Source organism: Mus musculus, chromosome 5 (genome assembly GCF_000001635.26).
Source record: "Mus musculus strain C57BL/6J chromosome 5, GRCm38.p6 C57BL/6J".
NCBI lineage: Eukaryota > Metazoa > Chordata > Mammalia > Rodentia > Muridae > Mus > Mus musculus.
In genome coordinates this window covers 150,547,243-150,562,506 of record NC_000071.6, presented here as the reverse complement: position 1 = coordinate 150,562,506, position 15,264 = coordinate 150,547,243, and the positions used below count along the sequence as shown (strand labels likewise).

The 15,264-nt window shown below is 42.4% G+C and overlaps 1 protein-coding gene, 1 long non-coding RNA gene, 1 other non-coding gene and 1 pseudogene across 9 annotated transcripts in view; 3 read left to right on the top strand and 1 right to left on the bottom strand.

Annotated features, from left to right (window-relative positions):
• Brca2 (breast cancer 2, early onset) overlaps positions 1-15,264 on the bottom strand; it is a 47,851-nt gene that overhangs the window by 7,641 nt on the left and 24,946 nt on the right. For 5 of the 7 annotated variants that reach the window (XM_006504906.4, XM_006504907.4, XM_011241019.3 and 2 more), the window contains 12 exons: positions 14,497-14,566; positions 13,672-14,018; positions 11,494-11,675; positions 10,113-10,300; positions 9,400-9,570; positions 7,998-8,352; positions 5,491-5,646; positions 5,262-5,406; positions 3,996-4,117; positions 2,311-2,503; positions 1,916-2,079; positions 1,684-1,822 (listed from right to left, as the gene is read on the bottom strand). In XM_006504906.4, the coding sequence (XP_006504969.1) occupies positions 1,684-1,822; positions 1,916-2,079; positions 2,311-2,503; positions 3,996-4,117; positions 5,262-5,406; positions 5,491-5,646; positions 7,998-8,352; positions 9,400-9,570; positions 10,113-10,300; positions 11,494-11,675; positions 13,672-14,018; positions 14,497-14,566 (2,232 nt within the window). Of the gene's footprint in view, positions 1-1,683; positions 1,823-1,915; positions 2,080-2,310; positions 2,504-3,995; positions 4,118-5,261; positions 5,407-5,490; positions 5,647-7,997; positions 8,353-9,399; positions 9,571-10,112; positions 10,301-11,493; positions 11,676-13,646; positions 14,019-14,496; positions 14,567-15,264 lie in introns of those variants that run through there. The other 2 variants (XR_001784600.2, XR_377265.3) reach the window with 2 other exon arrangements.
• Gm42529 lies at positions 1,492-4,078 on the top strand. The gene is made up of 2 exons (XR_001785034.1): positions 1,492-2,104; positions 3,867-4,078. It is a non-coding gene; the product is annotated as a predicted gene 42529 (long non-coding RNA).
• On the top strand, positions 10,700-10,800 carry Gm23641 (annotated as a pseudogene).
• Gm25284 lies at positions 15,054-15,194 on the top strand. The gene has a single exon (XR_003956127.1). It is a non-coding gene; the product is annotated as a U4 spliceosomal RNA (small nuclear RNA).

Below are 15,264 nucleotides of genomic sequence, written 5' to 3'. Positions count from 1 at the left end.
AAGTCCTTAATATACATCTTTAATCCAAAGCAATGTAGGTAAGGTTAGTTTGTAGAAGGAAGCAGTCAAGTTTGAAAGTCTAACTGAGGGGCAGACAAAGTGACGAATCCGAGAAAGATCTGACAGAATGAATCAGAGATAGGCTATTCCCAACTCTCACAAGAAAAGGCCTAGAGGTTACTTAAGAGAGCACCACAGAAAAGAGAGAAAGAGAAAGGGGCAGTTTTACTTGGACAGTTACAGAAAGATGGGTTGCAGAGAGAGAGAACAAGCTAGACACAGAAGACAGAATGAGCCAGAAGATGAGAACATATTGCCAAAGTCAGTACACGATCAAGAAGAGCAATTCAGTGAAGAGGCTGAGAGAGAAAGAGACAGAATCAGTCGGCTTGAGCCAGAACAGCTGAGTTGAACCAGCCAGCCAGAGCTCAGAAAGAACTGGAAAAGGTAAGCTTATTCAGCAGTAAGTCTCAAAGGTTGGAAACATTCTAGAACTAGATAAGATTGTATGGAGGCCAGAAGCTTCCAGGACTAGGGCGAGGTTAGCAGATTGTGGCAGTAAGCCTCAGAGACAACAATTACTTCAGGAGAACAGAAGCTACTTTTACAGAGTGCCAAGGAAGACAGCAAAGCTAAAAGAAGAACACGGGTTTGGAAAGGAGTAGGCACTGTTTTGCCGGGCCTCTTGCAAGGCTCCATTTGACCAGCACCATGAGGGCACAGAAGCCAGCATGGCTGTCTATGGGAACAGTGAGGGTAACTGATGGAACAGCAAGGGCACATCACATGGTTAATGTGCAATGAGGGAGAGCAAGGAGCTAATGCTGAGGCATCTATATACAATAAATAATCAAGAAATGGAAGCCTGTGCCTACACAGGGGTCTTGGCTGGACTTTCACATTTGTGCACACTGCAGGTGAAAAGGAAAGAGCCTTGTAGATAAAAGGCACAATAAAACAGGGAGGGACAGAGATTAGTGTCAACATCTGCAGAGCAGTGTGAGCTCTAGGTGTGATGCCCAGATACAAAATAAAACTAATAAATAAATGCATAAGTACATACATGAGAGGAGAAGCCAGCCAAGATGCTGGAGACTATTAAAAGCTTGAGAGATCAGAGGTTAGAATGTTCCACCAGTAGGTCAGATTATAATTATTTGATTTTAACTACTGAAAAATCACTTTATAAAGTTAAACAGCACAAAACAGAATCTAAGTTATTCTCCTGAAGTACTATCGAATTGCTTTTTATTAAGAAACAAGGCAGCTGGGCTGTGGCGGCGCACACCTTTAAACCCACTGACTGCTCTTCCAAAGGTCCTGAGTTCAAATCCCAGCAACCACATGATGGCTCACAACCATCCGTAATGAGAGATCTGATGCCCTCTTCTGGAGTGTCTTAAGTGTACTTACATATAATAAATAAATAAATCCTTTGGGTTTTTTTTTTTTTTTTTTTTTTTTTTGGTTTTTCTCTGAACAGCCCTGGCTAGCCTCAAACTTGGAAATCCACCTGCCTCTGCCTTCCAAGTGCTGGGATTAAAGGCGTGCGCTACCACTGCTCAGCATAAATAAATCTTAAAAAAAAAAAGAAACCAAACCAAAACAAAAACCCCCAAATTTAAGAAGGCAATTGGTTCAAGAGAACCAATGAAAAGCGACATTAGACACTCTGTACATTACCTATCGGTTTTACAACAGAAACTACAACTCCTACGACATCCACTTCAGAACAAGGAGGCTGAAAGGCTGGGTCTGACAGTCTGCTGAAGTGAAGGGACTCCCTGGGCTGGTAAACCTGGAGTAAAGTCTCACTGGAAACCTGCAGGAAGCAGAACAAAGAATCAGCATATTGAGGCTCTAAGAAGGGCTCTGCATTGATCAAGGTGGAAACTGCATAAGGAGAGGTGCAGACCGGCAGCTGTTGATACTGAGTTCTTTTTGTGGCTGTTAACTGGATGCTGGGCCGTTCAAATTTACTCTTCGATTTTGACACTGCAAGATGATAGATTCTGTATCTCTTTCCTTCTGTTAACAGGGAGGATAAGTCTGATGATGGACGCCAGATACTCAACAGAGCTGTTCAGAGAAAGGGACATGACAGGTAGGTAGACACACTGGTGACCATTTTCTGAAACATGGCAAAAACAAAGACCCAAGGCTTCCCTGCTCTGTGGGTGGTGCTCGGAGCCCATTTCACTCATTGGATTTTACATGAATTTCATACTCTGTCATATGGAAGATCACCTTTTAATTTAACAAACTGAATTAAAAAAAAAAAACAAAAGCCAAAAAACCTTGCATACTAACCTGATTTTTCCTTTTTCTTGTAGCTTGTAACCCGCAGCTTCCACACAGTTGTAACATCCCTTGATAAACCCTCCTCTTTCTCAGCGGATTCCAGGGCCTTCCGGAATTCTGACTGGATCCGCGCTTGTTTCTTATCATTCAGCATTTGTCTGTAGTTGTTCAAGGCTCTTAGCTGCTCTTCGCTGAAACAAGCCTGTGGGCATTTAAGCATTGAAACAGAGCAGACACCATGGCAGTCCGGCCTACCCTAGCAGGACTGCCTCATGTGAAACCAGACCAGACCTGAGGGTGCAGATCACTACTCAGGCTATCACACAATGCTCTAGGGACCTCAAACGGCTTCTCTGTGAGTCCCTGTGACAGATTTCCCTAGGGCTAAGCCAAACCTTGACTACTAAGTATCTTCTAACCATAACCAGCACATGTACATTTCAAATGGCTGACATGAACATTGACAGAAGGATGGATTTGTGCCTGGTAAATGTCCTAGTCATTTGACCTTCACAGGCAGGCCAGGATTTGTGTTCTATTACTGTCTCAGTGTTAGAGCTGCTGAGAGTGAGGCACAGACAACTTCAATAACTGCATAGCTGACATAGGACAGGCTGGCTCAATGGCTTTTTTCCTTACTTCCTATATAATAAGCTTAATTTAAAAATGACTTATTTATTTTTTATGTGCATTAGTGTTCCTCCTGCATGTATGCATGTGTAAGGGTGACAAATCACTTGAAGCTAGATTACAGACAATTGTGAGCTGCCATGTAGGTGATGGGAATTGAACACGGGTCCTCTGGAAGAACAGCCAATGCTCTTAATTGCTGCAGCCCAATAAACTTAATTTAATAGTAATTTAATAGTTCCTCTGTGGAACAACATACAATTTTTAAAAAGCTTTTTGTATATTCATCTATTTAACGTGTACATGTGTACCTGTAGCTACAGGTAGTTGTAAGCTGCCTAACACGGGTACTGGGAACTTGAGTAAGAGCTCTGACATTCTTAACTGCTAAGCCATTTCTCTAGACAGAATTCTGCTGTGTCCCCAGCTCACACAACTTGCCATTCTGCTGCTTAGTCCCTAGAGTACGTGGGACACAGACACATGCCACACAGCTGGCTAAAAAAGCAAGCTCTGCCTGCTTAAAAATAAATTAATTAATAAACAAATTAATTAATTAATAGTATCTAGGTGTAGTGGTACATGTCTTTAGTTCTAGCACTCAGAGGAGGCAGAGGCAGGCAGATTTCTGTGAGTTCAAGATCAGTCTGGTCTACAGAGCGAATTCTAGGACAGCCAGGGTTACACAAAGAATCCCTGTTTCAAAAAAACCATGAAAAAAAGTATTTAACTTGAGCATGCATAAGTCAGAAGAAAACTGGAAGGAGCTGGTTCTCTGCTTATACCCTTTGGGTCCCAGGGATTGAACTAAGGCTTTGGCTCGGCAGCAGGAGCCTTTACCAACTGGCCTTCTCTCTGGTCCTTCGACTGCACATTAAACTATGTGAATGTCATACATGAAACTCTCAAACTTTTTCATTCTCTACTTGATGCAGAATCAAGGACTTGCCACAGAAATCCTCCTGAAAGATGCAGTATTTCAACATGGGCTTGCTCTAATGGCCAGCAGGAGAGAGCTTCCCAGTGGGCTGGGGACTGAGGCTCGTCACCTGGCTCTTCCTCACCTCAAGGTGATCTGGGTCTGATGCATACTGCACTGCTGCATAGAGCTCTGCTCCATCCTGCAGAGCATGGACTTGCTGCCGTGTGAGTGTGCGGGACAGCACACACCGCTGTGTTGTGTCTTCTGCGGGAGGAAGGGAAGAAAGCAACAGTGATCGGCTAGAACCAAAACTTGGGAGTGAAAACCATAGAGTCAAGCAAAAGCACCAAAAGGAGGGAGGTTAGACAAAAAAGAGCCACAAAGAGCAGCAGGACAGCTCAGCTGATAGTGGCACTAGTCACCAAGCCTAACAGCGGGGTCTGATCCCTGGGACCCACAAGGTAGGACAGAAAAGCTTTATAAGCTGTCCTTGACCTTCTGTACATGTGCTGTGACAGGAAAGAAAACATTAAAAACAAACAAGCAGCTGTCTACTAATAGCTTCATTTAAGAAGAAGAAGAGGAAGAGGAGGAAGAAAAGCAGCAGCATCAGAAGACGACAATGGTGACAACGACTGTTGCAGTCACAGTTAAAGCACTACACATAGGGGTTTATTTGTAACTTGTAACTTAAATAACTTATTTTTCATATCGATCGGTTTATTCATGAAAATGATATAATCTAATGATAATTTTAAATAAGCTAGATAGTGCAAGTCCAGTCTATATTTTAAAAGTCCATTTCTGAGTAAATGTGTACGTGTGCTTGTATGAAAGTGTGACACTGGCATGTGGTGCATGGGATCCCCTGGAGGTGGAGTTACGGGTGGTTATGGGCAGTGCAAACTGAACTCAGGTCTTCTGCAGGAGCGCAGAACACTTTTTTTTTTTTTTTGGTTTTTTGAGACAGGGTTTCTCTGTATAGCCCTGGCTGTCCTGGAACTCACTTTGTAGACCAGGCTGGCCTCGAACTCAGAAATCCGCCTGCCTCTGCCTCCCCAGTGCTGGGATTAAGGGCATGAGCCTGGCTTTCATTTTTTCGTATATGTGGTATTTTTTTAAGTTAAAAAAAAAAAAAGCAGATGCAGATTTTTTTAAAAAGCAATTACTCGACGAGAACTCATGTAATTTATAAAACACTGTAAGAAATAACAGCTTGGCCGGGCAGTGGTGGCGCACACCTTTAATCCCAACACTTGGGAGACAGAGGCAGACCGATTTCTGAGATCAAGGCCAGTCTGGTCTACAGAGTGAGTTCCAGGACAGCCAGGGCTACACAGAGAAACCTTGTCCTGAAAAACCAAAACCAAAACCAAAAATAAAGTTTGTAATACGAAGCCCATTTTACCTTCGTGGTCTTTAAACTCTGTGTGGACTTTGGTGAACAAGGCCTCTAGTTTCTTCTGCTGGGCCTCTGCAAATCTCAGTGCTTCCTTCTCCTCTTCTCTCTCACTACGAAATATGTACAATCCAGACACTGTCTTCTCCACCCACTGACAATGTAAAAAAACAGCAAGGAACATTCAGATTCTCTCCAAAGAAAGGGATTACATGATAAGTTTCAAAAGGCACCATACCTGTAAAGGGTACACTCTCTGAACAATGATATCCACACAGCCAACATTTCCTCCGTCACTGAACAGTGAGGACAAGGGCAGAGGGAAGGGCCTGGGGTCACGAAAGAACCCCAGCCTGCTGTGCCAGCGAGCAGGCCTTGTGCTGTTTGCAGAAATCTGCAAAAAGGAAAGAGGAATTCAACTAGCAAGATTTTGCTGAAAGGACCCTGATATAGCTGTCTCTTGTGAGGCTATGCCGGGGCCTAGCAAACACAGAAGTGGATGCTCACAGTCAGCTATTGGATGGATCACAGGGCCCCCAATGGAGGAGCTAGAGAAAGTACCCAAGGAGCTGAAGGGATCTGCAACTCTATAGGTGGAACAACAATATGAACTAACCAGCATCCCCCAGAGCTCGTGTCTCTAGCTGCATATGTATCAGAAGATGGCCTAGTTGTCCATCAGTGGAAAGAGAGGCCCATTGGTCTTGCAAACTTTATATACCTCAGTACAGGGGAACACCAGGGCCAAGAAGTGGGAGTGGGGAGGAGGGCTTGGGGGACTTTTGGAGTAGCATTGGAAATGTAAATGAAGGAAATACCTAATTAAAAAAAAAAGGATTAAAATTCTAGTGAAGTATGTAATTTGTTCACAAAACTATTTGTTTGAAGATCTTTAATTATAAGGGGACTTAATTGCAATTTTAATGTTACTAAGTAACGGAGTACTTAGCATGGCATCATTTCAATTGAGATAGAAAGATAATCCTGTACCCTCCACCTCCACTGACAATCCTCTGATAAATACATTTGGAAGCTTTTGAAATCAATCAATCAATCAATCAATCTTAAAAAAAGAAAAAAGAAAAAAGAAGTTAAACACAGGCCAGTCCATGGTGGTGCACACGTGCAATCTCAGCACTGGAGAGGCAGAGGCAGGTGGATGGATCTCTGAGTTCAAGGCCAGCCTAGCTTACAGAATGAGTTCTAGGACAGAAAAAAAAAAGTTAAATACAAACTAAATTCTACTTTACGACTTTCTATCATTCTTTTGGGATCTTTTAAGAACATTTGTGGGGCTGGATCGATGGCTCAGTTGTTAAGAGCACTGACTGCTCTTCCCGGGGTCCTGAGTTCAATTCCACACAACCATCTGTAATGGGATCTGATGCCCTCGTTTGGTGTATCTGAAGTCAGCTGCAGTGTACTCATATAAATAAATCTTTTTTTTAAAGATTTATTATTATATCTAAGTACACTATAGCTGTCTTCAGATGCACCAGAAGAGGGCGTCAGATCTCATTACAGATGGTTGTGAGCCACCATGTGATTGCTGGGATTTGAACTCATGACCTTCGGAAGAGCAGCTGGTGCTCTTAACCACTGAGCCATCTCTCCAGCCCTAAATAAATCTTTAAAAAAAATTATGTCCTTGAAAATTAGATCACATATAATGAGCTGGTATGCTGTAAATATTATAGACTATCATGTAGTAGTAATGGGATCCGATGCCCTCTTCTGGCGTGTCTGAAGACAGTGACAGTGTATCCACATACATGAAATAAATAAATCTTTCTTTTTTTAAAAGAGAATATTCGTGTGTGTGTGTGTGTGTGTGTGTGTGTGTGTGTGTGTGTGTGTGTGTGTAGAGGGTGCTAAAGAGATGGTTCAGCAGTTAAGAGCACTGATTGCTCTTGCAGAGGATCTGGGTTCAATTCCTAGCAACCACACAACTACACATATGCTCACAACTCTAATTCGAGGGGATCCAATTCCCTCTTCTGGCCTCAGAGGGAACTGGCTGCATATGGTGCAAAGGCAGGAAAAACACTTATACTCATAAAATAAAACTTTTTTTAAAATCTCATAAAAATGACTGATAAAGGCAAAAAAAGTGAGTAAGCAAAAACTGTACAAAAGGGAAACTACTTCAACAGAATGTATTTCTCAAGAATATTTCTACTGTAGGGCTTGGGGTATAATCTACTGTAGTGCACCTGCCCAGAGTATGCAAGGTCTGATTCTCTAGCAGTACATGTGCATGCACACACACACATACTCAAACTCACACATACACTTCTACTACAAAGGATCAATGCTATTTAAATATTTCAAATAGAAAAATAGGTGAGGGGTGGGAGGTGGCTTAACTGGTAACGGTCTTGCCCTGTATGCATGAGGATCTGAGTTCTATCCGCAAAAGCACTGGGAAAATGCCAGGTATGGTAGCATGAACTTGTAATTCCGGTGCTGGGAGGAGGGGACAGAGGCACAGATACCTAAACTCAATTCTGGTATAGACTGACTCTTACTCATTAACTGCAAGTTCATCTAGCTCAAGAAATAGCTCTGCCTCCCCTAACCAGCAGAAACTGTTAGAAAAATTTGCTTCTTATATTACTAGTACATTGTCAAGAAATTCTATCCTTACGATCGAAGTAAACACATCATTTTAAATAAATTACCGCTCTGGAATATAAGGGAGTTACGGGCTGGTCCTTGTCCAGAGTGTACAATAATGTAGCTTACCTTTAGCCTTAGGGAGTCTGGGGCTTCCAGAGGTGCACAGGCATCAGGAGAGCCCACCAGCTCTGCTCCCTGAGTAATGATCTTCTGACCCACAGTCAGTTTGCCACTCTTTACAAGAGCCATGAGTGGAGGGTCTAGCTGGGCCCTGACAGCGTACCACCCATCTGTGAGTTCGATCGTGTCCACTTTGTTGGCATCCTCACCACTAGTTTTACCGCCTGAAGTTTCAGACACCTTTGTGCTTGGTGAAATGATGTCAGAAATACAGAGAACAAGGGTTTTTGCAGCTGTGTCATCCCTCTCCAGTATCTTCTTTAGAGCCGATCTCCTGCTGTTGTCAATTTCCACATCGTATCTGAAAAGGAACCCAAGATGCTGATTCTAGCAACTGTACCCCTGGGGGCTCACTGTAAACAAAGCCAGCGGATACTTGAGAAACAGTGGAGCTAGTTCACTAGGCTAGAAATGCAACAAAGTCAAGAGAGCTTGTGGTGCTACAATGAGGACAGAGGTTAGATCCCAGCACACACATAACAAGCTGAGCAGAGTACATGCCTGTAACTCCAGCTCTGAGGTCCCTGGAGACAGAGAGACTGCTGGGGATTGGCTTCCATACTAGCCAAGAAAGTGGGAGCTCTAAGTTCAGAGAGAGAGAGAGAGAGACCGTGCCTCAAAGGAATAGGCAGAGTGTGCTAGTGGAGGACTCAAATGCCCTCTTCTGGAGTGCATATCCACACACACACACTCACAAATAAATAAGCAAAAAATTTTTAAAAATCAGTTAATTAAGCCAGGCATGGTGACACATGGCTTTAGTCCCAGTACTTAGGAGACAGAGGCAAAGGATCTCTGACTTCAAGGCCAGCTTGATATACAGAGTCAATTCTAGGATAGTCAGGGGCCACACAGAGAAACCCTGTCTCAAAAAACAAAAAATTCATCAAAGATATACTGAAAAGATAATTCTTAAGATTTTAGCTAGAACATAGACCGAACCAACAACCAAAGACTATGCACGGGCTGGACCTAGACCTCCTGCACATTTGTAGATGTGCAGTGCAGCTTGGTCTTCATGTTGGACCCTAACAATTGGTACAGGGGCTGTCTCTGACTCTGTTGCCTGCCACTGGATCCCCTTCCCCTAAATGGACTGCCTAGCTGGGTCTCAATGGGAGAGGATGCACTTAGTCCTGCTTGGACTAGATGTCCCAGGATGGGGTGGTACCCAAGGTAGGCTTCCCCTTCTCTGAGGAAAAGGGGAGAGGATATTGGGGGAAGGGACTTGGAGGGGGGCTGTTACTCAGAACTGGTTTATACACCACCTTTGTTATAGAAGTCAGGAGCTACACAGGAAACTGCAGACTGAATGACACAGTCACTTACTGCCATCCTTTCAACTTGCCTGTATTTCAGTTGAAGCAGCACTCTTTCTGGGTTTAGGCATCTATTAGCAAATTCCTTAGGAAAAGCAAATTCCATAGCTGCCAGTTTCCATACAATCCACCTGTAATGGTTAGCAACCCAGATGCTAGAAATAAGCTTTGGATCCACACCTGGAGTGTCACACAGAGCCCTGAGCAAAGAAATATACAGTACAATAAAAACACAGAATAATATCAGATCCCTCAACCGTCACTATTCTCTCGTACGCAATCACGCAGAAGCTTGTGTGTGTATACACCAGTGTATAGCTTCTGAGTGGTTCATGTCTATGTTCTGAGATTTTCTGGTTACATTACTGACAGTTATAGATTTCTGTTTAAATTTTAGTGCTTATAATTTTAAATTTTATTAAAGTATACAGTGAAAAAGGAAATGACAAAAATGGGAGAATACCATAAGGCAAATTCAAATTCAACTTTCTCCCATAATATATAAAAATACAACCAATTTAAAGAAAACAAAAAATATACTTCATTAAATCCCAAAATAAATCACATTCAATTTTTAAAAGATTTCAAAACAATGTCTAGTGAACTAAAATACATTTTAACAAAAGAATCCAGATTAAAAAGAAAATGACTAGCAAATTTTAACTTGAGTCATAAGGAAAGAAAAGAGAGAGAGAGAGAGAAAATACAAAGTTAACACAAAATCTCTTTCTCCACACAGCACCTATAAAATTCTTCTTTTCCAGCCTTGCCATCATTGGAGGGGATCAGCCATCCACCATCTGCCAACTGAAAGCCTTTGCCAGCACACAGATCTTCTTTACCAAAATGATCCTGAATATCAAACTGAAAATACTCAGCATTTTTGCTATTAACGTTTATGCACTCTTTAGAAACGCCGTATATATAGAGCTGTACAAAAGAAACAATAGAAAAATGTGATAAAAAAATTAAAAAGTGAAATACAGACCTAGAATATAAACAAAACTAAACTTATCCAGAACTGTTCACTTAAGTACTAAAATAGTCACTATAGAACAGTTAACTGGCCCAGGAGGATAAAGGAGTGACAAAGTGGTGCTTAGCATGCAGAAAACACTGGGTATGAAGCACACACACACACATACACATGCACAGACAAAACAACACAAGCCCCCTCTATACTAGAAGCATGTTTATAAACTGCTTGTGTATTCAAGAGTTGGTTACACTTTTTATTTTCTCTTGTATCTTCCTGTCATTAAATCTGCCACAAGAAGGCACTGTGGGAACAAGCAGATAAGCAATGTCTGCCTTCTCCAGTGGCAGGCTGTGCTTCTTCAGTAGTACATATCGTAAAATGAATGAAACACAGATCAGCACGGCCCCTGCACCAGGCAGACATCCAAATTCACAAAATGCTCCATTATGCTGTACAAATAATGGTGCTAATAACTTCCTTTTAGAGCCCAGACGTAAAAGTGCAGAGGGCCCTATCAGGTGTTTGCTTCACCCAAACATGACCAACCAAGTGTCTTTCCCTTTACACAGTAGCTCTGGGGTCAGACCCGTGTGTTGGAATATGACTCCAGGCTGTTATCCTTCAGCTGCTACTTAACCCTCTCTGTGCCTTAGTCCTCTTGCCTGACAAAACAATAATGCACATCTCACGAGAGGCTGTGAGGCTAAAGCCATCGGTCACTGAGGCATGTGAAGCTAGCTCTAAGAGGAGTGTCCAGTGCACACAAAGCTTCAGCACACACTGTTGACGTCATTGCTGTCACTTCCAGCCGTCTGCTCAGGAACATTCTACCAAACAGTAAAGTCTTCACTAGAATTAGATACCAGAACCTCCAGAAAGCAGTCACTCACACTTTAAATCAAGGCTAATGACTAGATTCCCCTCGTGCCTAGCTCAGAGCACTTGCCATCAAGACAAGTGAGATCTGGAGCACAAGCAGCAGTTTTGCAGTATAGATCGCTTTGGTACGGGAGGACAAGCCTGGCAGAGGAGGGAGGCTGCCCCTCTGGACTGATGAGCAAGCAGGATCATGTTCATTCTCTAAACAAGACAGCTTGCAAACTCTAGCTAACAGCATGAGGCTTCCCTTAGGATTGCGGTTTACCTGCTTAGGAGAACATGCAGAAGGAGCCCTGTCTCCTACTGCAGCCTGCAGGGAGATCCGGGGCAGGGTGGATGACTTTGTAAGATACAGACTGCCTGGCTGCAGACGGAGATGTCGCCTTTCTTTGTTTTTAATTCGCATATCCTGTAGGTCTCTGGCACTCTGAAGGCTTGACATTAAATCTGTTAAAGGATAATTTACAAAAGTGAAATGAACAGAGTGCTGGTGGCACACACTTTAGCCCTACACTGGGGGCGCGGGCAGAGGCAGGAGGATCTCAGTAAGTTCCAGGCCAGCCTGGTCTACAAAGAGAGAACCTGTCTCAAAGAAACAACAACAAAAATTATGTATTTACTTCGGGGTGGTGGCAGCACCTTTAGTCCCAGCACTCAGGAGACAGAGGCAAAAGCAGGTGGGACTGAGTTTGAGGCCAGCCTGGTCTACAAAGCAAATTCCAGGACAGCCAGGGCTACACAGAGAAACCCTCCTCCCCACAAAAGGCACAGCCTGCTTTATGAAAGATGTGTATTAATTTGTTTTGCTTCAACATGCAGAGAACAGGGAGCCTAATCTCTGTTAAGTCTACAGGTTGAGTAATGAACAGAAGCACATGTAATTGTTTTCAGCTCAGTTTTGGAAGAAAAATAACATGATAAAAATAAATGTAGTCACAGCAGTCTTCAACTAGGCCTGATGGCCTTCTTGCCTCACTCAAGCCTAAGCTAACACTGAACTCCTAGCCTTTTTCTGTTCCAGTGTCTTCATAGCTACGTTTATACAGTTCCCAAAGGAGGCTGTTTTGGTTTTTTGCTTTTGTTTTTTGAAACAGGGTCTTGCTATGTAGCCCACACTGGTCAGGAACTCACAATGCTTCTGACTCAAATTCTCGAGTGATGGCACCACAGGACTGAGCACATCATGCCTGGCCTTGCGCCACCATTACATTTGTCTTGTGTGTGCCTGTGCATGTGTGTATGTGTGTGCACACACATGTATATGAAGACCAGACATTAACATGGAGTATTTTAATCCAATGTTCTCCACTTTGAGACAGGGTCTCTGAACCCAGATCTCCCTAACTTGACCGGGCTGGTTGGGTAGACAGCTTTAGGATTCTGTTTCAGCCTCTTTAGCATCGGAGTTCCATGTGTGTACTACACACTTGGATTTTACATGGATGCTAGAGATCTGAGCTCAAGTCTTTATGCTTGTACAACAAGCACTTTATCCACTGAAATAGCCCCAACTCCTGGCTTTTGTTAAAGGAAGAAAAAAAAAAAAACAGAAGAAAAGTCACTAAGTAGTTATCTTTGAAAGAAATCATTACAACAATTTGAACCTAATCTTTTCCTTCAGAAAATATGAAAGGTCTCGGGGTGGAGAGATGGCTCAGTGGTTAAGAACACTGACTGCTCTTCCAGAGGTCCTGAGTTCAATTCCCAGCAACCACATGGTGGCTCACAACCATCTGTAATGGGATCTGATGCCCTCTTCTGATGTGCATGAAGACAGGGCATTTATGTACATATAATACATAGATAAATAAATCTTAAAAAAAGGTTCTGAAATTACTTATCACCACAAAAGGGAGAAAATACCGAGGAAAACATTAATAGTATAGCAATCTAGTCTAGTGGTTCTTAACCTGTGGGTTGTGACCCCTTTGAAGCTTGAAGGATCCGTTCACAGGGGTCACCTAAGACCATGGAAAACAAAACATTTACAATTCATAACAGTAGCCAAATTACAGTTATCAAGTAGCAATGAGAATCGTTTTCTGGTTGGGGATCACCGCGACATGAGGAGTACCTGTGACCTGTATTAAAAGGTCACAGCACTGGGAAGGTTGAGAACCACTACTCTAACCAAAAAAGGGAAAACCAGGAGCAGCAGATGGCTCAGCAGGTAAAAGTGCTTTGTGCACAAGCCTGATGATCCGAGTTCAAATCCCAGAATGCAGGATGGAAGGAGAAAACCAACTCCTCAAAGCTGCCCTCCGTGTGTGCGGCAGCTCATGCACCTGAACACATACAGAAATCAAGATTTCAAAAGTTATTGCAAAAAGACAAAAACCAAAAAAAAAAAAAAAAAAAAAAAAAGACAAAAACCACGTCAAAATGTTACATAGTACCTAAAGACTTCTCATATCATACCCTGTGGCCTTCAGAGGGTAGTCACCTTTGTTAAACTGACGAACATGGCTGTCGTTCCCGTCTTCCCTGTCTCCATCTGTGCTCTTTTGGTTCTTTCCCTCCAAATTAACGTTCTTGCTATTGAAATGTTCATCTCCGTGAAACTGTGATTTCATCTTGAAAGGCGGGACGAAGACTTTGGTGGATTTGCCTGAATGTCTGGTCCTTTCGGTTCTTGTGGCAGAAACGTCGTGAGCCGGTAAGATTGAAACTATAGGACTGCTTGGAGACTTTTCCAAAGCTGAGTGTCTCCAGGGATGCCCTTTAGACAGAAGCTCTTGAGCAGGTGAGGTAAGATGTGGGCGCTGGGCTCCTTGCCTTTCTTTACTTGAGCTGCATTGGAGAGAGAGTACTTCAGTATGCTTGTCTGGCAACAAACGCACGTACTGTGTGTGTGCGTGCATGTGTGTGTGTGTGTGTGTGTGTGTGTGTGTGTGTGTGTGCGTGTGCGTGTGCCTGTGTGTTGAGAGACAGAGATCAGGTGACTGATTTGCTCTTGTTAGCATTTACACCACAGAACGATACCACAACATCCAAGGCTGTCGTTATTCCTTACAAGTGTGGCCCCTCCCGCTCTGAACCACCTTCTCTTGCCGACCTGCAGGGGCTTACATGCTAGTAGCTCAGTCTTCTCTTCCATTCCAATCCCACCCGCCTTGCTTTTCTTTCTTCCAGATAGTTATACATTTTCTAGCACACATTTCTAATTCATTCTAAATGAGTTAGTTATTAACTTTAAAAAAACAAGCAAACAAACATCTTTTTTCTATGCTATACTAATTTCTTTTTTCTTTTTTTTTTTAAATCTTACCAGAAGGGTCCACAGGTAACCGGCTCTAAAGACATGTGGTGTGTGAACAAGCTTCTGTCTTTTACTGTGCCTAAAAAAGATCCCACTCTACAGTATTAGTGAAAAGTAAGAGGTTTTAGTTGCCATTTCTATTAAATATACATCATTGTAAATATTCACAAAACGTTAGACACTGAAGTTTTCATTGTACATTATAGATATTTGATAAATAATTATCGAGTATACTGAACTTGCAAACGGCTTATAACTATAAGACAAATAACCAACATTTCAAACCTCAGAGAAATCAGTTTTAAATTTAGTCCTGGTATTAGTATTCATTACAGTTAGCTCATAGTCGGTGTAGATATCTTTAAAGTTTGGTTTTACGAAGGTTCAGAAGAAAAGCTTTAGATAGTACTCATTCTCAACATGTAACTTACGGCTATTAGACCTACAATTTGTCCACTAATTAGGGATTAACTGAGTAAACTGGGATACAGTCACATGATTGATTACTATGCAACCATGCAAATGAGTAAGAAATACATTTACATATTCATTCAGCAGCATTCCCTAGCTTTATACATTGGTAGTGTTATAGCCAGTGATGTTTATCTGAGGTGCAATTATAGCTAACTGAAAACTTTTCTGGATACCCTGCTGTTATAACTTGAAATATAGTTGGCATTGGCAATTTTTGATAGTTTCTATGGAAACTGTCAAAAAAAAAAAAAAAAAAACAGCAGCATACATTCCCTCCCCCCAAAAAGCAAACAAGGTGTGAAA